Genomic DNA, 26577 nt, shown 5'->3' with positions numbered 1-26577 from the left:
AGAAAAAAAAATTAAAACATTGAATTTTACATATGCAGAGAATGCTTCTTTTATTAAATGTAATAATAGTTGTGGAAAATACATAAATCCCAATCCAACTACCCATGAAACCAGCTTTCAAACCACATACAGTATTGTGTCACATAAAAACATGTTTATTGTGAACAACCATAACATCAAATATATAACATCCTGTCAAATGATAAAATCATTTCTTGCTATACTACTGAAAAAAAAGTAATCAAGTATTACATAATAAGATCCTTTTCTATAATAGTCATGGAAAAAAAACATCCCAATTCAACTGCTCATGAAACCAGCTATCAAACTGCACGTATTACATACAATACTGTGTCAATAAAAACATGCTTTCTATGAACACACATGTAATATCCTGTCAAATGATAATATCATCTCTTGCTATACTACTGAAAAAAAAAACAATCAAGTATTACATAATAAGATCCTTTTTATAATAATTTCATGGAAAACACACACATCCCAATTCAACTGCTCATGAAACCAGCTTTCAAACTGGACGTACTACATAGAGTATTGTGTCAAGAAAAAACATGCCTACTGTGAACACACATGTAACATCCTGTCAAATGATAATATAATTTCTTGCTATACTACTGAAAAAAACCCAATCAAGTATTACATAATAAGATCCTTTTTATAATAATTTTATGGAAAACACACACATCCCAATTCAACTGCTCATGAAACCAGCTTTCAAACTGGACGTACTACATAGAGTATTGTGTCAAGAAAAAACATGCCTACTGTGAACATACATGTAACATGTAACATCCTGTCAAATGATAATATAATTTCTTGCTATACTACTGAAAAAAACCCTAATCTATATAGTATTACATATGCATAATAAGCTCCTTTTATCATTAAATATAATAATAGCCATGGACAAAAAAAACACATCCCAATTCAACTGCTCATGAAACCAGCTATCAACTGCACGTACTACGTACATTATTTTGTCAATAAAAAACATGCTTTCTGTGAACACATATAACATGTAATTTCGATTACATGCTTCATCAGGTTTTGAAAATAGCGTATTTTATATACCTCACTTAAGAAATCCAGCCATCTGATTGGTCGAATTGCATTCATAAACTTCAACTGTTCCTGTAAAATTCCCGGTAACCATGCATAAAACATTTACTATTTTTAATAACCATGGTTATTAAAAAAATAGGTCAGCCTCCATGGTTACCCCATAGGTTTACATGTTAAAAAATGGTTTGAGCGATCGAGGATACCGTATGTGTGCGAAGGATTGGTCGGTAATTTCAATACAATTGAATCTCGATCGATCTTACCGACAATTTTATCTTGCATTGTTGACATGAAGACGAAAATAAACTTCCAAAAACAAAAAAAACAACATCTGCCGATAGATCTTGATCTAAGTTCGTGCCAATATGCATTGCAAAAGTAAAAGAAGGGTGCTTTTGCGAAGCATTCATCACGCCGAAGCCGGTTTCAATCCACTTTAATGTATATATTGTACAAAAGTGCCAAGCTCGTGAACAGCGCGCGATGGCCGAGTGGTGTAAGGCGTTGGTGTAAGATTCATCACTCATTGTACGCGAGAGTTCGACTCTCACCTTCGACAAAAAAAAAATTATTTTTTATTTTTTATTTTTTAGTCTATTTTTTTTCGGCATATAAAAGTATTAATGACTGCTTTAATATTCGAGAAATAGTTGTTTTCATACGCTCTCGGGAAGGTTACAATTGGGCTATTCCCCTCGGCAAGCCTCGGGGAATAGCACAATTCTAACCTTCCCTTGAGCGTAATAAAACAACTATTTCTCTCAAAGCAGTCATTAATACTATAAAATTTCATTTCTGCCAGACTTTGGTGTAACAATGAAAACATTAGTATCACTTGTACTATAGGAAAAGCAAGATTTGATTTTACACAGCTCATAGTTTCTTCAAATTAACCTTTTGTTTGTACATTTCTTTGGCACTTCTTCTGGAACCCCCTGTATAACACCAATGTCCATGTCATCAGAGTTTGTGCTGCCATTGAGCAACTAGACTCTTCTACGCATGTATGGGTATTCTGTAAAAAGTCACAACTCTGATTTGACAACAGAGCCGTTACAGAATGGCAAGATAGAGGCAACTCCAATCCTTTTAATAGAATCTATGCTGCCATTGGTGTTTCAACTGCTCGAGTGGTGCCCTTCTGTTGTAGAGGGCGCTGTTGACCATTGATCGCAGGGGGGCTTTCTCTGCCCTAAGGAAGAAAGGCACATATAGACAATACCACGATCAAATCACTGAACTTTAACATTCTTTGCCACATGTGCGATGGAACAGTGGGAGGGGGATGGGGAGGGGGGTAATAGGGAAGACGGTGGTAGTGATAAGATTAGTAGGCTGAAGGATGGTGAGTACGGGTGATGGTGATGGACATATACGATGATGGTAGTGGTGATTACAGGTTGTTTGTTATCAGAACTTAAGTTTTTATCTTAAATGATAACAATATTTGAATATTGTGGATATCGATGATGGCTTCAATTAACTTGGAGACTCTTAAATTGAATATATGTTAGGTTTATATTCGACAATCTCCCTCAATCTCTTAAAAAAATTATTTATTTATAATCATCAGGGCATCAGCAAACTTCCCTTCTTGACAGATCTTATGAAATCTACAGAAAAAACTGCAACCTTCTTATGGTGGACTGAACTTCAGCAATTTTTTACTGCACAGTTTATAAATTGTACAGACATCAGCAGATACATTTTAAATCTTTGCTCATAATTTACACAAAATCAAATTCAAGCACCCATTACTTAGAGATTTGTAATTCAATTCACTAAATTATCTCTGTAAAATCATAATAAAACTAATTGTCAGTTTTATTTGTCCTCCATGTCCTTTAAGGCTGGGGGGAGGGGGGTGTGATCCTTTTACTGACCTTCTGAGAACTTCACTCAGCAATGGTCCATAGCGGCCATGGGGGTCTTCAGGTACCATGAAGTTATCTCCAACAAATGTAAACATGATCAACCTGAAAGAACAGAATATGATATAATGAATGAAATGTATAACGAAATGCATGAAAATTATCTTTTAATTTTCACAATACACATACTATTTACATCTAAATGAAAAATAGTACTTATCAAAGCTAAAATAAACAAAAAAACACAAGATGAACGCAACTGCATCACTTATATTCCTCCCTATTTATGTATGTTCATTGACTAATGATCCTGTGAACTTAAGCATCTCAGTTCAGTTCAGTTTATTTTATTTTTGCACGGCACCAACTTCAGCCAAAGGCTGTTCTTCTGTTGGTCCGTGCGCATCTAACTTAAAAGAAACTTTTTTTTTGAGGCTTACCAGACAACACAATAGTTCAAATGCAAGTTCTTTCACATGAAACTAAAATTTGAAGGAATGCTCACAACCAATTTATTTTCACCGTTATCAGAACCAAACCTTCTCATAGAGGGTTTATGATGGTAGACTATAATTGGACCTAAATTACCCAAATTCATCTATACACAAAGTTTGGCCACCTAGGTTTTACTTGGTCACAACATGCCACATATTCTTCCGTTTTGTGCTTGCCCCACATAGCAGTATTTGCCACATTGTGCCCAACTAGAGCCGGTTTGGCCAAACTCTCCTAATCAATGGCTCTGACATTACCATACCTGCCAACATTTGAAAATGAGAATTAGGAATTTTTAGCACGGTATGCCTTCGAAAATAAGAAATCTGTACCCTTAACAGGCGTTCGCACATGCAGCGGCAGTGTTAACTGGCAATACGCGTTAAATCTGTACAAAAAAGCTAATACAAATTTGCTGCTCAATCATGCAGCCCTTCAACGCACGTAATACGAAACTCTCACATCGCGGCACCTGATAAAACAAGGAAGGGGGGGGGGGAAAAAAAAAAAAATCGAAATTTTGAAAAAAACAGAATATTACAGATTTTGGGGTCCTAAAAATCCAGAAAAACAGAATATTCTGGATTATTCGTAAGGGTTGGTAGGTATACATTACCTGTTTTCGATGACACACTTGAATTGTGCAGACTCTCCCATGAGATCCCGGTAGTTATCGTTACTCACAATCACTCCACCATTCCTGCACGCTAACTGGAGCATCATCCTGTTGGATATCATATAGCAACAAAAAAAGCGAACAAAGGTAAAAATCCAAAGGCATCGTAATATTTAAGATAAAGGGGAAATCCACCCTTCAAATATTTGGAAGGCACTCATTTTTCCAAAGATTTGTAATACTGAAAGACAAAGGCCAATTTTCCATACCATGGGGTTCTTTATTCTGAATATTTGTTGCCTTATGCAGAAGGTGTGTTTAGCTGAAGGTTCATAATTCTGAGAAGAAAAATGAAGTATGGTTCATAATTCCACATATGAAATATGGTTCGCTATTCTACAGGGTCGCTAATCTGAAAAAGCAATACAGGGTTTTGTATCAATTTCAAAATAACATCTGTACACGAACCTTTGGATTTATGAACCCTATTTCATTTTCAGAACTACAAAACATTTGGAGTGATGAGCCTTTGGTATAACAATCCTTCGGAATTATGAACTTTCGATAAAAAGAACTCCTCTCTTCAAATATACATGACCGCTTCGCTTGGTGATGGTTGTTTGAGATCACTTTCATTAAAGGTATATGTGTAGAAGCATATTTCCATTAAAGGGATGGTTTAACAAGGTTTAATCTGTGATATGGTGTAATATTGAAGCCCTAAAAAAATTGCACTTTAAAACGATCATGAAGTGCCTCAAAAAAGTAAAAATCTTTGAGTGACAGGTTTTACCATGTTCCTTTTTCCCCATGGACTGTACTGTAATGAAAACCATTAGGAAAGCGCAAAATTTGATTTCAATTTCTAATCATAAAGTTCTTGATAATCAGACAGGCGATCGGCTTGTAAAAGTCATGGGATTCCTGACTGACCTAAAGGTTTATAATTATGATTGCAGCATGAGCTAACTCCAGAATTATATTTCAGAATCTGAGGCAATGTTATCAAGTCACTTTAAGATAAGATATTTTGAGTGAAACAATGATGAAAATGTTTTCTTTGTACAAAAACAGAAAAGTGAAATGGAAGGCTGCTTGCGATAATTGAATTAGTGATCTGACATTTTATCCATGCTTTATGTTGTTAGAGAATGGGGTTAGGTGGGTTTTGGTCTAGAGTTGAAGTTTGTATTTCACTAGGGTTGAAAATGGACCACGCAGCAAATAAATGACGGGGTGTCCAAACTTGGCATACATTTTGAGTCAAGGATTAAAGTGATGAGTCTGACTATGGTTAAAGGAAATCCAAACTTAAACAAATACTCTATAAAAAAACAAAGCAGAAGAAATTTGAGAAGCAGTCTGGTGAAAGTATGAAAAATAAACAGGCAAATCTAAGAAATACAGTATGCTTATGCAGCATCTACAACTAAGAAAGTTATGAATTTTTTAAAGGTGTAATCATTATACTATGGGCACTTCAAATTGGCTAAATCTTCAATGTCACTGTGACGTAATGCCAAACACCTTTTCCATTTGTTTCAACAAACAAAATGACTAGAATGTCAATTTTTTAAAGTGTAGAACTCTGGAGGGTGTTTCAATTTCTGAGGACCTATTACAACATGCTATCCATAATAAATTATCAGTAGTGCTCCAAGGGAAGAGGTACTTGGGAGGAAAAAAGACAGTAATCATATTCTTGTACATGACATACAGATACGTTTTCTATGACTACAATCTACTAACCAATTTGCCATTCATAACAGAAAGGTTTGATTGCCCTTAAAACATTGACCTCTGAGCAAAAGTCATATTATCGTTGCCTGGGCAAGTCCAAAGTATTTGGTCATTTGCCGACTCATTTGTGACTAAGATTAAGAAAATTTAACAGAAATGTATATCATGAGTGTTATTTCCTCTGTTCTTAAGTCTAATCCAAACTCTAGAAGGCTGTCAACTTGAGGATAGAATCATTGAGTTTCCTAAGAACTTTGGTGGCATTGGTAACCTACTCCACAAATCACCTTGAACTAGCTCTCAGTAATGAAAGTTAGAGCATGTCATCTGTTTGGATCCAAAAGGACCTTCACTCTGTGTTATAGTATACAAGTGAAACGCCCTTCTGGCTCCAAGCAGATAATGTGTGACTGTCTGTGGCCTACCTGTCATCATAGGGTGTGAGCCTTCGTCCATTCAGGGTCCTGGATGGGGTGTATGAGAGGAGACCTTTGGACTCCAGTTCATCCAGGATGTGGGCATCCCTGATGGGGCAGGACCGGGCCGCATCGGCCGTCTTCCGGTGCAGGGGAACCAGGGCGGAGATGTTGGTGTGACCTCTCTGCTGGAAGAATTGGATGCAGAGCGCGATACCCTTGCAGGAGAAGATCTTCTGGTTACCATGGCTGCATGACAGAGAAGGAAAGAGACGTACAAACAAACAGACAAGGAGAAAGAGAAAATTGTATTCTCATCTTTTCCTATCGTTAGACAAGTTCCGGTAGCAAGAACCCTGGATACACTTTTTCTTCTGTGGAAATACTATGGTAAAATAGATGACAGTTCCAAACAGAGTGATTGGAGAGAGGGAGAGAGAGAGAGAGAGAGAGAGAAAGGGGGGGGGAAGAGAAAGTAAAGACCAGAGATATATTATACAGTCAAACCTGTCTACAGCGACCGCCCAAGGGAAACCAAAAATGTGCTTGTTGTAGACAGTTGGTCTTTACAGACAGGTTCCTTTATTACATGTTTCAATGAGAAACCATTTTCAAGGAAAACCAAAAATGTGCTTGTTGTAGAAAGGTGGTCACTTAAGCAGGTTAGACTGTACAAATATTGACTGCTTTGAGGGGTACAGTTAAAACTATTGCCCAAGGTGATCTTGAAACTGTACTGGAACCTGAGACAAAGTCAAAGGGCATAGTGCAGTCTTGCGATCACAACTATGCCTAGTCAATATTTTTTTCACTATACTGCCAAGCAGCCAGCAGTGAATTTCATCCCTGCAGTTTTGATGAATCAGAGGCCAAGAATCTTGGCACATGGTATATAATGTAATATATGGGAATATGGCACAAAAGTATGATCTTCATCAGTGCTGTAGAATCTAGTTTGAGGAATATTCCATACCTCATTGCTACATTGCTGCCATCGATGACTACAGGTCTTAGCATGCTATCACACTGGTCTGATTTCACATTAACCCATACCTCATTGCTACATTGCTACCATCGATGACTACAGGTCTTAGCATGCTATCACACTGGTCTGTCTTCACAATAACCCATACCTCATTGCTACATTGCTGCCATCGATGACTACAGGTCTTAGCATGCTATCACACTGGTCTGATTTCACATTAACCCATACCTCATTGCTACATTGCTGCCATCGATGACTACAGGTCTTAGCATGCTATCACACTGGTCTGTCTTCACATTAACCCATACCTCATTGCTACATTGCTACCATCGATGACTACAGGTCTTAGCATGCTATCACACTGGTCTGTCTTCACAATAACCCATACCTCATTGCTACATTGCTACCATCGATGACTACAGGTCTTAGCATGCTATCACACTGGTCTGTCTTCACATTGACCCATACCTCATTGCTACATTGCTGCCATCGATGACTACAGGTCTTAGCATGCTATCACACTGGTCTGTCTTCACATTAACAGGGACAGATGCTGCTTTCTTTTCTTCCTCTTCCTCTCTCTTCCTCTTGTTTGTCATCTCTTCCCGGAACCTTTGCATCTCCTCCTGCAGCTCCTGTAATTGTCAATGTATCACTTCATAAGTGAACCACAATGAACAATATGATCACCTGCCTTTAAAATTGCTCCTATGATACCGTGTGGGTCATACAAAATTTACACCCAGAAAATTGCTAATTATTTAAAAAATCACCTATGTACAGTACATTATTAAACATCTTATGAAAGAGCGTTTTATCCCGAATCATTTGGTATCATTTTTGTGTGGTATGTGTTCACGCTTGAATGAACAGGAAGCATTGTTTGCAAGAGTACAAAAATCGACTTGCGCCAAAGTTGCTTATGTGATGTTTGAATAAAACAATTGGTATTTGGGTATTAATTTGGTCATTGCAGATCCAAATGACATCCCTAACAAAATTGATCATGCCACACATGTGTGTGTGCGTGACTTTGCTTCTGCAAAAAGCGTATGCAATGCATCTCATTTGATACATTCAATTCATTCTCTCATTTTTGTACTCTCGCAAACAATGCCTCCTGTTCATCCAAGCGTGAACACATACCACACAAAAATAATTTACTGTTCATAGATGATTTATATTCTTGGCATGATTTATAAAATAATTAGCAATTTTCTAGGTGTAAACTTTTTTGGACTCACACTGTATAACTGTAATGTATGTACCAGAATTAAAATCTGAAATGATAAGTTTTCAAAGGAAAATGAACCCCAACAAACAATAGCCAATAAAACTGTAAAACTGGAAGCCCTTTAAGAAAATCTTGGATTATTTATAGCATCTACCAACCACCCTTTTAATTCAGACTTCAAGCTTTGATACCTCTTCCCTGTTTGCTTACTAATAAAGAGAGCATTCTCTCAAAATGTTGCATATTCCTTCCTAGACATCATTTCATGGGAGTCGTCATTTTGAAGAAAATAGTAATGTCAGAGTAAAATGTACAACTTGGGAGATACCCAATGACCTGTACAATGGCTACAATGTGAACCTAGGACACTCAAAATTGGAAAGATTTTTTACTTTTTTGAGGCACTTCATGATCATTTTGAAGCGCAAATTTTGTAGGGCTTCAATATTACACCATATCACAGACACTGATAAAACCTAGGGCCATGTATCTCAGAATTAAGTTTAACATTGTTAAAAGATGCCTTTAACGGGCTACAATACAATAAATCTTTCAGAATAACTTAAATTATTTCTTGGGGCAAGGTTTCTTTTATTAATGTGAAGAAAGATGGAACATACATACCTCTTGTCCTGTAATGAGTTTCTTCGTTTCTTTCTTAGTTGCACTGAGCTCAGCCCTTATCCTTTCATACCTTACAGTGATAGGTGTCACTGTGGGCTCACTAGGCTTCTTAGGTGCTATGGCAGAACCTGCCAGAGGAGTGCTGGTGAGTTGCTCATCACCTGCACACAATCCATTGAAATACATGTCATGTTATGTATGGAATGAGATTTCATTGCCCTTTTACACAATCTAAAGAAGAGTGGAATAGCTGTTTTTTGTAATGTAACCAATTTATGTGAAGATACAAATTATTTCATTCATTTCATTTTATTGTTACAAAACAATGTATCTCAATAGTCAGAATAAGTTGTTACTAGGTAGGACAAACATTATGGCTCAATGTTTTGGTGGTAATTAACCTAATAAAGCTAATTTTGTAATAGTGCATAACTGCATGTGGTATAATCATCTGGGTGCAGGAGGAAAGGGGCCAAGGGGGAAATATTTGGTTTTTAAACTCACATGGACATGGACAGTCATCAGGTTGATAACTACCTATTCTCCTCCGCTTACTGTTGCGTTCTGAGGGTGTACAGGGTAGCGTCACCTCTCCTTCTAGGCTCAGTTCTTTAAGCTCAGCATCACAGTCTGATTTACAGTCATCCTGATTTGATGCTGTGGTCACAACACTAGTTGATCCCTCCTTCTTCTGCTCATGAATACTAGTACTGACAATCTGAATGATATCATCCTCTGACTCCTCTGAATCAGGAATGATGATGCAAGATGTTGGAGACCTTTGTTCAATTAAACACTTGGTGGGAGATTTGGACTTCTGGTCAAAGCTTGTGTCTATACATACTACAGATGAATCTGAAGCACTGCATGTTGTCCAGTCCAGTAAGATGTATGATGAAGAAAGATGAGATTGATCCTCGTCAGACATGTTGACCTGTAGATGTCACAGAAATGCAATCAAGAGATTCTGGGTTAAAGAATTGAACAAAAAGTTTTGAAGGCTTGACATGTGCCTATGCATCGTTTCATGTAATTTTAAAGGAAAACAAATCCTAAGAGAAGAGGCGTAAATATTCACTTCTGAATTACAAACGTCTATAAACTAAAACAACAACAACAGCAAACCACTAGAAGTGCAGGTTAGCTGAAATCCATTTGGAAATTCATATCTTTTATCACCTTGAAAGTAGTCCGGCTAAAACTATCAAATAGAGTCTATCTAGGGTTTTTTCACTTGAAAGTTTTGTTTTATTTTCAAATCTTGCCATATTTTAAATTCTTATACAAGTTTCACATATGCAGTACATAGCTGCCTTAATTAGGCTAAGAATTATTTTTTTTAAAAAACAATGAATTGGTGAACACAATAAATCAATCAATCAATGATTCAAAAAGACAAGTTAAGTCTAGATCTATAGTATAGCCAAGTAAAAAAAAAAAAGTAAAAGCTAAAGTCACATCAGAGCGACTTCTGTTGTTCTTCTGGCACACTTGATCTTTAATAATTTTTTCAAGAATCATAACTCTCTGACAGTTAACTCCAGGCAGCTCCGATGCCAGCATCGGAGCCGAGTCGAAGCTCCCTAGACTTAGAGAGAGTATCTGACGGTCAGACCACATTCCCACAATTATTCAAAATGATCAGACTAATTATAATCTATTCTAGATAGGTCTAGATCTAGCTAGTCTATAGTCTACTTCTTAGTCAACACATGGAACATATGATATGGCTTCCGCCCCGACTTAATCCATCTCAAAACCCCGCGGACATGCGTCCAGAGTTCCTGGCATTACCCCCGAGGCTCAAGACCAGGCATGCATCTGCACTCTGCTGCCATGCAGTGCTTCAGATCACGCCACCGCTCAGCTCGGGCAGGGGTGCGAGCTGGCGCCCAAACCAACTCAAAACAAAAACAAACAATCACTCGCACTCACTTGCTAAGCTAGTATCACTAAATATTCTAACCTGCAAGAAAATGTGATAAATATTAGGACATACTTACGCCATAAAACCTTGCCGTTACGTAATTAGCGTTGTTCCGCGTTGTCACCGAAAAACTACCTCTTAATTCGACATTTAAGTGGAAAATCCTTCGTTAACTTACGTTCACGTCGCACGTGATTGTACTGAGATTTTAAAATTCACCGCCGAGTGATGACGTCACCAAAATAGCCCGTACGTGCGTTTTCTTATCTCAAAGAACTCGTCTTTGAATTTTGATTGACAAAGGATGCATGATTATAGACCGCAATAATTAGTTTTCCAAGTTTTGTGCCCAGAAATTAAATTTGAACCGGCGTCGTCAATAAACTGGTGCATCTTTGAAAAGGGGGATCAGGAAAGATTTTCAGATAACATTGAATTAGGCGGGATTATCCGCGGGTCTCTATCTGCACTCTACTCTTTTTAAAATATTAAAAAGCATCAACAGGCTATTCTAATAAGGGCCCTTATTAGAAAAAAATGGGGGTGCACGTGTCAAAATAAAGGGAGCAATTATTAGAGGCGAGAAGCGCGGCACTCATCAAAGATTTTAAAGGGGGCTCTCAGACTAGGGCAATTAGCAGCTGTAAAGGGGCACTATAATAAGTCAGTTGGTCATGATAAAAGGCACTTATATGGAATGGGCACCCGACTTGAAATTAAAAAGGGTCGCTCATCTGAAGTAAAAGGGGGCACTTTAGCAAGTTTAGGGTTTTTGGCCTGACTAAAAAATTTTGAAATTCGTCATTTTCCAACAAACGAATTAAAAAGTATAATCTATAAAATGTGAAAAAACCTGGAAAATTATGTCATTTCATCAACATTTTTAAATCACTTGTATCAAATTAGAAATAATCCACGTTTGAATTCCATTTGGGGGGGGGCAGCTGCCTCCAAGCCCCCCTATCAGTACACCAGTGTCAAAAATACATCATTACATAAACATTGACGACTCCAGATTTTAGTATTACATACAATATCACTACAAGCTTATTTTGGATTATAACTTTGTTTAAGAAAACCTTTTAAGAATAACAAAAGAAAAAGAAAATAAAAATTAACAACCGAAACAAAACAAAAACTCAAGTTGGATCGATTAAATCTCTTAATATGTCATAATCATCGCTTTGATTTTTATCATTAGAAAGTGCATCCTCTTTGAAATGATACCACATTTGTTATGATATTGCAGCCATGGAGTGAGCAGTACGTCAGAAGGCCAAGGTCAAAAGTGAACAGTTGCAAAATGCACTGGTGTTGTGCAGCAGTGGCGGATCCAGGGGGGGGGGGGACGTGTAAAAACACATTAATTTTACCTTTTTTGGGAGATGGGACCCCTCCCCTGGCGCTCAAGGGGCCCGGGGGGTGCAATTTTTCAAATTTTCGAGGGCAAACAAAAAATTAGTGCCCACTAGTTAGTTTTGGGGATGAAATAACTGTGTAGTGCGGTAATATCTTCCTATTGTGATTGTGATATATGTCAGTTCTATACATTGTGAAATGAATGAACAATGAATTATGTTCAGGTGATACTTTCACCTCCCTGGTTGTATATATTCATGGTGTTCGTTTATCAAACGATTTTAAAAAGCTTTGTTATAATTATGTTGCAGATTTGTATAAACTATGTTATGTACGAAAAAGAGTTGGAGTTTGAGAAATAAAATCAATGAATACAATGACCCCCAAAAAGAAGATCAATGCCTATATGTGAACTTTGTGTACAGGACGTGTTTGAAATATAATCATTACGACTGCGGAATTAGCTAATTGCCTTACAAAGTTCTACGAGAAGCTAGCTGTAAAGTAATAAAGGGAAAGTCTGCATGTAGGCAATTGCTTTTACCTTTCAACTGAACAAATATTATTTTATTAATAGAATGTTACAAAACTAGCAAATTAAGAGACACAAGTTTATGAATACAAAACAAAACAACAAAATGATCAATATAGTGTGATCAAAGAAAAGTAACACAGCATTGAGGGTGACTACTCTAGATCTGTCATGATAGCATAAAAGAAACAACAGTCATTAATAAAGCTGACTATATAATAGCTATTGTAGTAATCTCACTCATGTGACAGCATTCAAGCCCCCCACCCCCCCCCCACTCCGTGAACGACGGGATACCATGCGTGTTCCCAAACTCTCCGGCTCGTAACAAAAGAAAAAGGTCTACCCGTATTTACTTTACACACCAGACTTTTGCTGAAAAGAGGGGGGGGGGGGGGGGGGGGGTGCTGATTAAAGGCTCGTATAACAAAAGAAAAAGGTCGACCCGGCCGTATTGGCTTTATATATACACACCGGACTTTTGCTGAAAGGGGGGGGGGGGTGGGGTCGCTGGGAACACGCATATGCGTACCATAACACTGAGGTGGGGGGGGGGGGGCGGGCATTCAAGCCACACTTTGCAAAGTAATGCTATAGTTTGAGAGAGATGTGAAAGCCGAAAAGTATGTCTTTACTTTGTTGGGGGTTCAATATCTAGACAGCCTTACAAACAGGCTGCTCTCTGTATATAACATTGAGAGTGATATATACACGACAGGTGTAGACACATGTAAACAAATGTCCAGGGTTTTTATGACACTTATTGACCATTAGCGGATTAGGGTTGGTGCCAGCATGGACCTACTAGCTACCTGCAGGCTGCCGCCAATAACCTTTTTTAGAGTTGGTCAAGTGTCAAGACACCACACATCGTTAACATGTCATTTACTACCGTTATTCCTGGCTCATTTTTCTGGCTCATTTTTCTCGATTGAGGTGTCGTATGAACGGGCAGAAAATGAACTTTCTAGAAATGTGATTTTCTTTTTGAAATTCAAATACCACCGTAAAATTTACTTTTTGGTACCCTCTCTTCAAATTGTTTTTAATCACTTATGCGTGAAATATGCATCATAATGAGTTGCATCAGCTGAAAGAGAAGGATCTAAGCTTTACAAGTATGTCATTTATTAATTATAATTGTGATTAAGTTATGATAAAACCTCGATAATTCTCGATTTCGTTTTTTTCTGGGACGCACTGTATATTTATTTCTGAAAAACGTAATTTATCACTTTAGATGTATTATGTACATAGTACTGTTGTTGATTAATGTATTATTTTTTAAACCGTTGACAATTAGCACTTATATCAATGAAATTGGATATGAAATAAAATTTTATTCCTGTCATTTCAAAACTGACTACAGAATCCAACAGAAAGTTTTAGTTATGTGTAACATACGGTACATTCCTTCCAATCATGTATAAGCCTAAAATTAAAGGGAAATCCCATCTTGATGAATGTTTGAAAGTTGTAATCACTATAGGTAGGCCTATCAGCTTTTCAAATTGGCTGAATCAGTGACGTCTCAATGATGTAGTGGTGGACATTTGTTCCAACACACAAAATGAATAGATTTTTAACTCATCGAAAATGTATGACTCAGGAGGGTCTTTTCTCTTTGGAGGACCTATAATATTATGAGATCTATAATATCTTTTGCGTAGTGCCACAAGTCAGGTCAGAAAACAGAAATTAATGATACATGTATTTTTGTAAGTGACAAAGTGAAGAATTATATGTAACTATGTCACAATCCACTTATCAAACTGCCAATTTGAGATTTGTATAGACTTAACTTCCTTATTATTGGTCTGATTTATTTCAAATTTTTGCAATTCTGTTTATTGTATTTTTCTGCGTTCATACAAATGAACTTCTTACCCCCCCCCCCATGTACCCTGCAATATGTTTGAGAATTATCATCTTTCTTTTTGCATAGCGAGGTGTTACAGCTTTATGGCATATCAATCAGCATCAACAAACATAGATCGCTCAACGCTTCAACAAAATTACATACACAATGAAGAAATGTTAATATATGTAAATAATTTGATTTGATTTGATTTTCTTTTTCTTTAGCAGTTTTACATATATAAAAAACAAAACAAAAAAACATGGTTCAGGGTTCAGTGACACAAAGACGTTACTCCATATTTTGCCAAAATGAGTATTTGATATCAAAATGTTCAGAAAAATGTGGGCTTTCCAGGAAACACAAAGACTTAACTCCACCCAACACTCCATTGAAGTCAGTGGCTAGTGAAACATAGACTTCACAAGCTTTCATCTAGTTATACTATAAATTCCTAAAGCACTAGCATCAGTGCCAGAAGCTTATACAAATAAATCAAGCTGACACGCTTGACATTAACTATAACTGTACAAAATATACATATGTACAAATATCGTAAACAACAAAAGTAAACTAATTCTGTCAAAGTATTACAAATAGTACTAAAGATATCAACTTGTATGGTAAATAAGAATGTTATAATTGAAAACATGATTAAATGATGAAGATGAATCTCCCAAATGTTTATGTTCAGTTTTGAAGAAAAAGAATTAGCACTGTTTTGTAAAGAATTGAAAATCCTCCAATCGAATGCAAATTGACAAACTCCATCCTTTCTCTACAGTACAGAGTTATGATTGATTGACATAAAGATGTGAATGATTTGAATCCAGCCCAATTACTTATAAGACAAGGTCAAAGTCTCCTTAATAAAAACAAAAAGATGTGATGGCTAGCTCACATATGATGGTTTCTATAAGTGATTATATAAAGTTGCCAATCAGTAATTTTCCATGAACAACCATATCTGTAATTCAATTCTTATTTTAGTCTAATAAAATTACACAATGGACTTAGCAACTTCTGATTTATATTTGTGTGATCTAGAAATTATTTTGCTGATCATAGACCTATTGTTGATTTTAACCCAGTCACATCACCAAACCAACTCCATACGGACTTCAAACCAACTGATTCTTGGCCATTCAGGGTACTGGAATCGTGTAATTCTTGCTACTACAGTATTTTGCCACAGCAGGAAATACCAGCCATGGGTACATTTAGCGAGGCAATTCCGGTTCCCATACAAATACAATTGGTCAAGAGCTGGAAAGTTCAATAGCAATGATACTATACTACACTATAAGTAGCAGATTATGATGGGGCCTACATAGATCTCATCAAGTCATTGGGGGAGTTCATGAAACCTGAACAATAGTTTAGTAAAATAAGGAATTAGTTGGCACTGCTGTACATTCTCTATGGAAGCCGGAGGAAACCTTGTCTATCATCTTCCCCAGTATCATTTCTGCGCAGCCAGTGTGGAAGGAAGGTCTCCATCTACTGTTGAACATTGTATTGGCGGTAGCTAGGGTCAATAGTTGTCTGGTCTGAAAAGTCAGTCTGGGTCGGTGGTCTTGTTGGTCTGACTGGTTTTTTTAAGCAGAATATAAGGCCTTTAAAAAAAAGATGCTGTATTGCCCTTTAGGTGCCAAAACATGGGTCGGTCGGTCGGAAATCATTTTTTTTTCTTCTCCCTTTATGGGCTAATATTTCTCAGTTTTGAATGCTTTAATACATATTTTTTTAATTCATTAAACATTATTTCTTTTTAAAACCATTTAAAAAATAAAATGATAATAAGGCTTAATATGGGGGCATATGTCATGTGAAGGGTGCTTATGAGGACTGCTTTAAGAGATTGCTCAGAGTTTCTTGAAGAATCAGGATGTTTTTTCTGTCAACATCTTCCTGGGTGAACAAAGTCTCCTGAAGATTGAAGGGGATTGAAGGAGAGAGAGAGAGAGAGAGAGAGAGAGAGAGAAACAAAGAAAAATAGTTATGTATCAATATGGATTCAAGGAAGACCACGGCAGCATATTACATAGAGTTATGATTGATCTTAAGTTTGATCAATACACGATGAGCCATAGACTTGCACTCAATACTAACCTTACGATCAACCAAAAGGCTTATTACATGACCCAGGGGCTTTAAGTCTGAAAAATATGTTCTCTTATGTTAGGGTTAACAATATATAAAAAGGCAATCCAACCTTTGTAATAATTACAATTGTATGAAAGTGGAAGAATAAGAGTAACAGAATGGCAAAAGTTTAAAATAAATCAGACCAAATGATATAAGTGCGTGTCGGGGTTCGAACCCTCAACCTTGGCATCTCCCGTCAAGCGTTTTAAATTACTCGGACACGACACTCCTACATGACCATACCACACCAATCTATCCATCAACTTACAATGTTTTCCTTGAGCTTCTCCATTGACTGAGTGGGATCCTTGGGAGAGTTCCTGGCCTCAACAGGGCTCCCAGAGAGGGACACTAATAGCTCTCCCTTCTTGGCTCGGCGGACTGTAGCAGGGGTCATCTTGGAGCTACCAATCAAACAAAAAAAAAGACAAAAGAGATAGAGTCAAGAAAGAGTGGGAGAAAGGTAAGGACAGGCAGAGATAGATGGAGAGAGAGAGAGAGAGAAAGAGAGAGAGAGAGAGAGCAAGAGAGAGAAAGAAAAGAAGACAAATAGAGAAAGGCAGAGAAATGAGGATGAGAAAAACACAAATGCATTTGCATGTGGAGAGGGACAGATGAGAAGTATAGAGACAGAGAGGGAGAGGGGGGTGGGGGGTAGAGAGATGGAAATGGAGGATACGAAGAAAGGGAGAGAGATGTATAAAGAAGAGAGAAAGAGTGACAGAGATAGGGTGTGAGAAAGAGCAATGGAAAGAATGAAAGAGAATACAAGATAAATTGGTAATTGACCAATTGATCAGTGGTAGGTGGCTAGCTGAATCCATTACTATAGTACTGTAAACTCTATAGTGCGATTAATTTTTCGCGTTGAGCGACCTCAAAACATATTCGCTGGTTCTTAAATTTGTGTGTACTTAATTCAGCCTGTTTAAAACACGCATAAGAAGTCATACATATATTTTTGTGAGTTCTAAAATTCATGCTTGCCTTTCTTAGCGCGAAATCTGCGAAAATTAATGTGCAGCAAATTATTCTACTTTTACAGGATATCAATGGACATTGTACAATCTCATTACTTGACCATATTGCTAAGAGACAAATAGGATGTGTACACAAAACTTTGATAATTTACATATTTAGGGTTAGCATTTTAAAATATATTCCTCTTGCTTCCATCATTCTAGCTAGGAGATGCTTGATCTAGCTCTTATGTGTTTCTGTGGCTTACAGTCAGATCACTCACCTGGGGTCAAACTTGGGTGTGATGAAAGGAGTGTTGATGGATGAAAAAGACATAGCATTGGCTGGGGTCTGCAACACAGATCTACAGATAAAGATATAGAAAAACTAGATGGAATTTTGACTGCGCGCAGTCGAAAATGATGCCTCCGCCATAGAGCAATTTAAACAAGTTTGGAGTTTAAATCTCCATTGGTTCTTGAGATATCCTGATAACAATCTCAATGTATGGAATTTCATAAGTTGACCTCTGTGACCCTTGACCTTTGACCTACGTGCTCCAAAATCTAATCAGATTGTCTTCCTATGGTGATACACACTATCATTAAGTTTGAAGTTTAAATCTCCAGTGGTTCTTGAGATATTATGATAACAATCTCAATGTATGGAATTTCATAAGTTGACCTCTGTGACCCTTGACCTTTGACCTACGTGCTCCAAAATCTAATCAGATCGTCTTCCTATGGTGATACATACTATCCTTAAGTTTGAAGTTTTTACATTTCCAGTGGTTCTTGAGATATCATGATAACAATCTCAATGTATGGAATTTCATAAGTTGACCTCTATGACCCTTGACCTTTGACCTACGTGCTCCAAAATGTAATCAGATTGTTTTCCTGTAGTGATACACACTATCACTAAGTTTGAATTTTAAATCTCCAGTGGTTCTTGAGATATCATGATAACAATCTCAATGTATGGAATTTCATAAGTTGACCTCTGTGACCCTTGACCTTTGACATACGTGCTCCAAAATCTAATCAGATCGTCTTCCTATGGTGATACATACTATCCTTAAGTTTGAAGTTTAAATCTCAGATGGTTCTTGAGATATCGCGCTAACAAACTCAATACAAGGAATTTCATAAGTTGACCTCTGTGACCTGTGACCTTTGACCTACGTACTCCAAAATCTAATCAGATCGTCTTCCTATGGTGATAAATACTATTCCTGAGTCTTAAGTTTAAATCTTAAATGGTTCTTGAGATATTGTGATAACGGTCAAACGGGACGGACGTACGGACGGACGTACGGACGGACGGACGGACGGACGGACGTACGGACGGACGGACGTACGGACGGACAACCCGAAAACATGATGCCTCCGGCACCACCTTCGGTGGCGGAGGCATAAAAAGAACAAAAATAAATGTGTGTTGTACAAAAATAAGCGCACCCTCCCCTCTGTTCTCAATGCGGGCTCGGATTCAGGGGAAAACACTCGGGTAATCTACATATAGAACATCGGAATAGGTTGCACAGCCCTCTGAAGATTACAACTACAATAAGAAGAAATAAGAAATGATGACATTGTTTGTTGAGGTCAAGAGGCTAAGGGGTGATTTATAACCAAAACTAGATCAATTACAATTAACAAGCGTTCTAGTAACTGGCATATTGCTTCAAAATCACATCCTATATTGGAGAGCATGCATGTTTAAATAATAAATATGCTTCAAAATTTATTCATTTTCCAAGATTCATATTAATATAGGGGCATTTGTAAATCAAAGCCTCTTGCATTCTAAATTTGAAAGCATTAACAAAAGGCAAAAACAAACAAACTTAACTGGTCATTGTTTTTTTAATCTCAGCCTCACACAAATTCAGAGAAAACTACATTGTTAGCCCCCCCCCCCCTTAAAGGGGAAGTCCACCCTGAAATTAAGTTAGTTTTAATAGGATTAGAAAAATGAGAGAAACAAGTCAGTGAAAGTTTGAGCAAATTCCGATTAAAAATAAGGAAGTTAGGATTTTTGAAGTTGTGATCAATCAAACACAAATTGGCAACTCTATGACGTATCATGCGAGCTCAACTTCCATTTGCTCAGTACTAAAAAAATCTAAAATTTTCATTTTCCCTCAAGAAAAATTTCAACCATACATGCACCCTAAATATAATAATTGCAATTATGTTTCTATACTCCCCCTGCAAGGAACAAATATATATTCCGTCATCAATAACGAAGAAAACATGATTTTATGGAATATTATGCACAAAGCAAATGAAGGAGAGCTCGTATAATAAGTCACAGAGTTGCCAATTTGTATTTGATTGATCACAACTTCAATAATTCATAACTTTCTTATTTTCATTCAGAATTTGCTCAAACTTTCACTCACCTGATTTTCTTATTATTCTGCCTCTATCGAAACAAACTTATTTTTGGGGTGGACTTTCCCTTTAAATAAAGAGAAGGATAACATTTCAATATTTCATTGACATCTTTACTATATAGTAATAAGTAATTCAACTGATGTGAGGAGCTGGGATTCCTACCCTGTATTATTACTGTTAATGGGTGTCTCCTGCAAGGCAGCCCTGGTCCTTTTCCTGTAATAAAATCAAAACAATGGAAAAATTAAGATAACAAATTTGAAAGAGATGAAAATGAATATGAAGGACAGGGAAAAGTAATGATCCATGATGGATCAGCGGAAGAGCAGGGGTCTTTTAACTGCTGGGTTAGAAACCAAATCCATGCGCTAGTGTCCTCTAATTTATTTAATTCAATTTAATTTAATTTCTTTTTTTAAATCTGAATACATCATAAAAATCAGTATATGTTAAAAGAATTGTGAAGAAAGGTAAACTTGATTTTAACAGAGCCTTAAAGCCTCTTCGAACTCGCAAAATTGCCAACTGGTATGACCTTTGTGACATGACTGAAAAATCAATCATTTCAAGACTTAATCATTATACTAATGGCACCAAGTTTGAGCGCACACCTAAATTTATTGTTCATATATATCACAATTACTCAAAAGCACAATGCCTCTGACATTAACTAACAGGAGAGGTACAACTTCTGAAGTCTTCTACAACAGCAGTCCAAAGGTTCTTTATACAATAGAAAATCGAACCCCCTACCTTGCTGATGTCCTCTTCGCTGTACTTGCTGTGGCCTTCTTTCGTGTTCCAGGAGCCTGATTAACAAGTCAATATGTACATAAATTATGAAAATATTATTTCATTACATAACCATCAAAGACCTAGTTTCCAATGAAAAGTAACGTTATATCATGTTCTTATGAGTATGACTATTCTTGTGCATCATTTTGTTCCCTGGTTCAATGTAAATTTAATTCTAAAAAATATTTATAAAAAAAAAACTATAAAAAAGGAAAAAGAAACAAATAAGTGATAAGATTAGAAAAGAAAAAAAACGAACAGTCAAACAAATAAAGAAACAAAAGATTATTACAGCAATCTTGATTATACCAGACCCCAAAAAGTGTACAGACAATGGAAGGTTGCAACTGAATGAACAACTTCATCAAAACAAAGCCCTTTCAATACCCCCCAAATGACATTACTTCCAATGGCCAAGCATGGGTTGGTTCACTCGGTTAGGAGCTGCCATGGTCTGGCATTATGACTAAAGGTTAAAGATAAAGTTGAGTTCTGGTCATGCGATTGCATTGTGAAAGAAACGGTGTGGAATCGATCAGAAAAGGTTGATCATCTAACATATAAGTATTGGTGTCTATTGCAAGGTTCTGGAATCATCAAAATGATAAAAATTTGGCCCAGTCTTGGTAAAGTTTCAAGCACTGTACACAGAAATTTATATATGGGACTACACAAACATGTGACATAAAAAATATGTCCCAATTTTTATGCTGTTTACATGCCATATTTGAATATTAAGGCATTTGGAGAGCCATGCTGTTCAGGGAAAAAAAATTATCTGATGTTCTTCCGCACTTGCATAATAACAATGATAACGCTCACAAGTTTTCAGCTCTTTTCAGAACTCAACCTTCTCTTTAAACCTAAATAAATTTTTCTTTGACCTTTCTTGTGGAGCGTGTTGACTTCTTAGGCATTGCATCCATCTCGCTGTTCTCAGTGTCTGATTCAGCAGTGGACGAAGCAGTGGAGGACGCAGCGGTCTCTTCTGATTCTGATTCTGATATGGCATCGGTTACTGTCTTGGGTAGGGTGATCATCTCATCTACTGTCTTAGAGATTTGCTGTATGACCTTCACCGATGGAGTTACACTGTCTTGAGCTGATGATTCAAAAGAATAAACACTAAAACATTTTTAAAATCTGTTTTACTTCAAATTTGTTGATAATTCCTGTATTAAAGAATTTGCTATTAAATGACAAACAAAAACATGTTAAGTGGCATTCAATTTTAATGTTACAAGACAATAAGAATTCATGGACAAAAATAAACAGAGTTACGCTGTCTTGAGATGATTGAAAGGAATAAGCACTTCCAACATTTTTTTTAATATATGGGATGACCTAACATTTCTTGACGCTTTTTAGTTTTCCTCTATTTCATGTATAAATTAAAGACTCTGCCAATGCTTTAAAATTAATGTACTGCATACATGTTAATAACACATATATGGCATTATTCTTATTGGTAGAGAGCAATGTAATCGAATGAACAAAGCCTGACTGAAATCTTTTTTTTTTCTTTTCCTCTCTCAAAATACAGGAAATTATAGATTGGTATGGACTGCATGAAATATTTGATAGTAAAAAATCTGACAGGTAAAAAGGAAACTTTTTTTAAATTTACATAAATGTACACACATGTTACAAAAATTAGTCTTTTATTCTCTATATTTTGAAAAGAAACATGAGAAAACCACCAACAAAATCTCCCAAATCCATAAAGGATATAAAACATAAGGTACATAATAATTCTTACCAAAGAAATCCATTGCTTTCATGTTTTTAGTTTCCTTCGGCATCTTCATCAAGAAGAGATTAGCACTTGACTTGATGCTTCGGCAGAGACTGGTACATAAGGTATTCATTTCACGTATCCGTTGCTCAACTGAAATAACAAAGCATCGCAACATAAGAGAATAATAATGTTACAACGTTATAAAGTACATGGTTTCAACTGTACACAAACAAAGTGTCTGCCTCATGACTGCAACAGGTAATTAAGATATTGAGGAGTGAACAAAAGTTATTATACAATACACCTCTTTAAGGCTGAAAACTAAAACAAGTAAGCAAAGTTTTCCATTGAACAACTGAAGCCTGAATTTTTTTTTTTTTTTTTTTGGGGGGGGGGGGGGGTGTGGCACTTATCAAAACTGAACTTTGGCTTTAACACACTACCATACTTAATTGAGCCACTGAACCTTATTTATTTTTATTTTTTATCCCAACCAATTTAAACTTTGGATAACGCAAGTGAATCAAAATGAACTTACTGAACTAATCATCAAAGTGACCAAAATATATCTTGTTCTGTATGTTTAGGAGTTATGTTGTTGTCAAATTTCAAAATATGAGCTTCAAATAATAATGAATACTAACAATAATATTGGTTATTTTTATAGTCCACCACACAAGGTGCTCAAGTCGCTCTAATATTACCCCGGCTCTGCTAAGCTACCAATTTTGTTGCTCAAAGCATATAGGAATTCCTTCCTGATATCCAATCATTACCTGGATGGAGAGTGGCAAATACTCTTGCAAAAGGACATTTGTCCCGCAGTGAGACTTGAACCGCGAACCATGTGGTCTACAGTCCAACTATGTATCCACTAGACCATGAAACTTCTACATGTTAATTCCATAAAGAGATATTGCATATTCAAATACATTTTTGTGCATTCTAGCTCCACACAAATTATACATCTTTATGCAATTAGTTACAAGTATAAACTATTAAATTTATAAAGTCAAATATTAATAAAGAAATATCAAATATCAAAAGAAAATTATGTTGAAAAAATAAGTAATTACTCTTTTACCTTGGATATCAAAGTCTTTGAGATATGTTTCTAGTTTTTGCTCCCTAGTTTCTTTCTCCATGTCCAGTTCATCAGTAGCTTCAGGAAGCAATGGCTTGGCTCGAGTAGCCAACCTTGTTTTCCTTCTCCTTGGCATCTTGAGACTCAATTAAAATCTGTAAATAATTTATAAAGTCAAAATATGGTGATCCTAGGAATAGGAAGTTTCATTAATCAGGTTCATTTAGGCCCATAACACACTATATACTGGTAGATCATCTTCTTGCCATCCGATTTTCGAAGAAATGGCATTTGTAGTAGACTCTATGATTCAATAGTCACATAATCATTAAAAATAAAATTTCAATGGATGGAGGAATAGCTAAATTGATTCAGAACCGTAGTGTTTGTCTGGTTTTGGACACATGTCACATGTTTCATTTGACGTTAAGTTATAGTCGCTAACTTAACTAGGCCTGTTTTTAAAGATTTCTATTTCACATCCATTTAGACTCTTTTTAGGCGATGTTCTTGGGTTCCCAATGAGTCATCGAGTATTCGGTTATCAAGTTCATATTTCGACTAGGGTCTACTGCAGTACTGGCTTTCGTTAACCGGGCCGGGCGGGTATACGATTAAACGTTTACTTGAAACGGGCCTAAACTTAACACACAGGCACGCTCGCACTCCACCATGGATACGGTACGCGATCGTATTGTGCAGCAGTTTGCTGTGAATCCTGTGAGGAAGTGTATAGACTATTTGTTTATTAGTCTTTGTTTTTAGGAAATTCTACTCCAAAAAAAGAAAATTGACATGACACGAAACAGGTAAGAAACAACAACTTTTTAACTCATGATCTTTATTTGGACATTTATTTTTTTCATTTTGGTTATGTTTTAGTAGGGTATCTCCACGCCGGAGTTACGGGTCAAATTTTGGATAGGGTTCTGAACAAGCGCCCAAGTTTCTGTCTCTACTCACTGTATGTATGAAGGGGTGACCAAAGTTCGCGGACATTTTAGAACATATTACAAAATGTGATAGACCCTATTCGATCTATGATTTCCACATTCTAGATCTACACAACTTTATTTAGACCCTATTTCAATTATTAGTTTATTACCAAATGGACGGCAAAGTTTTTTACTACAGATTGGTTCAACTAGAAAAAATTACCGTTGAAGGATTTCGGAGATATCGCGATCTAAAAATTTGATGTCCGATCGTGCGTGCGCGCTGCATCTAAAAAAGTCATAAAAACAATGAGACCTAACTTCACGCACGGTGGTTTACAGTTGATTTATCAAAAAAAGCGATCCATCAAAAATAAGGTAATATCATAATTTGCAAGACAAGATATCGTACAATCAGTTAGTACCACTCTTTACTTACAATTTTGAGGATTTCTGATCAAAATGAAGATTTCCAGACCCTTATAGGTAAGTTGATAATTTTTCGGAACGGACGCAAATAACTGCAAAATTTGCCGATCTTTTGTCAATATTTTCACAATTTCGCACCCAATTCTAAAGAAAATTTCGTTTCTGGGTATTTTTATGACCCTCTTTCCATTGGTGATATCAGATTTTTGAAATCTTACCGATTTGTTGAGGAAGCGAACTTTGGTCACACCGCCATACAGCGCTCAATGCGCAAGGTTCTTCGTGCCTACACAACAATTAATGTGTGGGACTCCACTGACTGGATTAGACAGTCACCTGCAGCATTAGACCCCCTTACATTTCTAAATCCCGTTATCCGTATCACTTGTACCATTCAAACAGACACCGTAAGAAAATCAGGTATTACTAATTACTCACTTACTAATTTATATCACAATTAGTTTCCTGCCGAGATGTGCTTTTGTGATTCTTTCGGTGTCGAGTTCGTGTCTTTACGTCGCGCCGTAATTTCGAAACAGTTCTACTTTTGCAAAGCGCAACAGCCAATGAAAATGCGCGAAATTTTTCGGGCGGCCTAAGCCCTCTACGGCCAGCGAAATGAGACAGCGAGTTTGGTTTGAGAGGAGATTTTTTTTTGTTTCTTCAAAGTTGAAATGTGTCTAGCATAGAGATCTATATAAGAACACTATTATAGTGTTCTTATATAGATCTCTATGCTAGACACATTTCAGACCATAGAGATCTATAATAGATCTCTATGGTCTGTAATCTCTCCGCCCCACAATACAAGATTTGTGGTCTAAAATTTAGTTATATGAATTGCACCCCAACTTGTTTCCAGTGGCGGATCCACTGGGGGGGGGGGGGGGGGGGCGGAGGTCCGCCCCCCCCCCCTGGAGAAAAAACAGTTCTTAATTAGTGTTAATTTTACCCTTTTTCGGAGATGGGCTTCCTCCCCTGGCGCTCAAGAGGGGGGGGGGGGAGGGGGTTGGGAGGGGGAATGCGATTTTTCAAATTTTCAAAGTCCGGCGACGTATCCACTCGACCTCAACACCCCTGTTCATGCAACCAAAACATGTAGTTATCTACAGGGACGTAGACAGAGTTTGATGTTGGGGGGGGGGGGCACATACATGTAATTGATCGACGTCCTGGGGAGGGGTCTAAAAAAGTTCAACCGACCTTGGACATTTTTTGGGGGCCCGTGACCCCCCCCCCCCCGGTAGCTATGTGCCTGGTTATCGAGGGATCACTTTTGATGATAAATTTGAAAATTTGTTTCACAAAAATGTCGCTCGGCATTATTTGGGTTGTACGAAATAGGT

The 26577-nt window shown here is 36.9% G+C and overlaps 2 protein-coding genes across 4 annotated transcripts; both read right to left on the bottom strand.

Annotated features, from left to right (window-relative positions):
- Positions 1-1879: 1879 nt before the first annotated feature.
- LOC115918423 (probable ribonuclease ZC3H12C) lies at positions 1880-11222 on the bottom strand. Of its 2 annotated transcripts, none has more exons than XM_030977858.1 (8): positions 11068-11222; positions 9602-9998; positions 9065-9225; positions 7675-7841; positions 6231-6470; positions 4066-4173; positions 2967-3059; positions 1880-2275 (listed from the first exon to the last, which is right to left on the bottom strand). In XM_030977858.1, the coding sequence occupies exons 2-8, from the start codon at positions 9990-9992 to the stop codon at positions 2173-2175; spliced, it is 1263 nt and encodes a 420-aa protein (XP_030833718.1). In that variant the 5' UTR covers positions 9993-9998; positions 11068-11222; the 3' UTR covers positions 1880-2172. The 2 variants fall into 2 exon arrangements, with proteins under 2 accessions (XP_030833718.1, XP_030833712.1); XM_030977852.1 differs by having other exon boundaries at positions 9569-9998; positions 11068-11219.
- A 5318-nt stretch (positions 11223-16540) lies between these two features.
- On the bottom strand, positions 16541-25774 carry LOC105439929 (borealin). Of its 2 annotated transcripts, none has more exons than XM_030977820.1 (9): positions 25670-25774; positions 23868-24022; positions 22805-22933; positions 21930-22147; positions 21004-21059; positions 20413-20466; positions 18132-18212; positions 17157-17292; positions 16541-16669 (listed from the first exon to the last, which is right to left on the bottom strand). In XM_030977820.1, the coding sequence occupies exons 2-9, from the start codon at positions 24001-24003 to the stop codon at positions 16580-16582; spliced, it is 900 nt and encodes a 299-aa protein (XP_030833680.1). In that variant the 5' UTR covers positions 24004-24022; positions 25670-25774; the 3' UTR covers positions 16541-16579. The 2 variants fall into 2 exon arrangements, with proteins under 2 accessions (XP_030833680.1, XP_030833677.1); XM_030977817.1 differs by having other exon boundaries at positions 25674-25774.
- Positions 25775-26577: the final 803 nt, after the last annotated feature.

The sequence above is a fragment of the Strongylocentrotus purpuratus genome, unplaced genomic scaffold, assembly GCF_000002235.5.
Source record: "Strongylocentrotus purpuratus isolate Spur 01 unplaced genomic scaffold, Spur_5.0 spur5_contig_810, whole genome shotgun sequence".
Lineage (NCBI taxonomy): Eukaryota > Metazoa > Echinodermata > Echinoidea > Camarodonta > Strongylocentrotidae > Strongylocentrotus > Strongylocentrotus purpuratus.
This window is presented reverse-complemented; position numbering and strand designations above follow the sequence as displayed.

Coding starts and splice junctions, on each gene's coding strand:
- LOC115918423 (XM_030977852.1), bottom strand. CDS start 9,992: ATGTCTGACGAGGATCAATCTCATCTTTCTTCATCATACATCTTACTG. Junction 6,471..7,674: donor GGCAGCAATGTAGCAATGAG/GTATGGGTCAAT, acceptor TCTGTCATGCAG/CCATGGTAACCAGAAGATCT. Junction 4,174..6,230: donor CTCACACCCTATGATGACAG/GTAGGCCACAGA, acceptor GATATCCAACAG/GATGATGCTCCAGTTAGCGT.
- LOC105439929 (XM_030977820.1), bottom strand. CDS start 24,003: ATGCCAAGGAGAAGGAAAACAAGGTTGGCTACTCGAGCCAAGCCATTG. Junction 22,148..22,804: donor GAAAGCAATGGATTTCTTTG/GTAAGAATTATT, acceptor TTGAATCATCAG/CTCAAGACAGTGTAACTCCA. Junction 20,467..21,003: donor GCGAAGAGGACATCAGCAAG/GTAGGGGGTTCG, acceptor ATTTTATTACAG/GAAAAGGACCAGGGCTGCCT.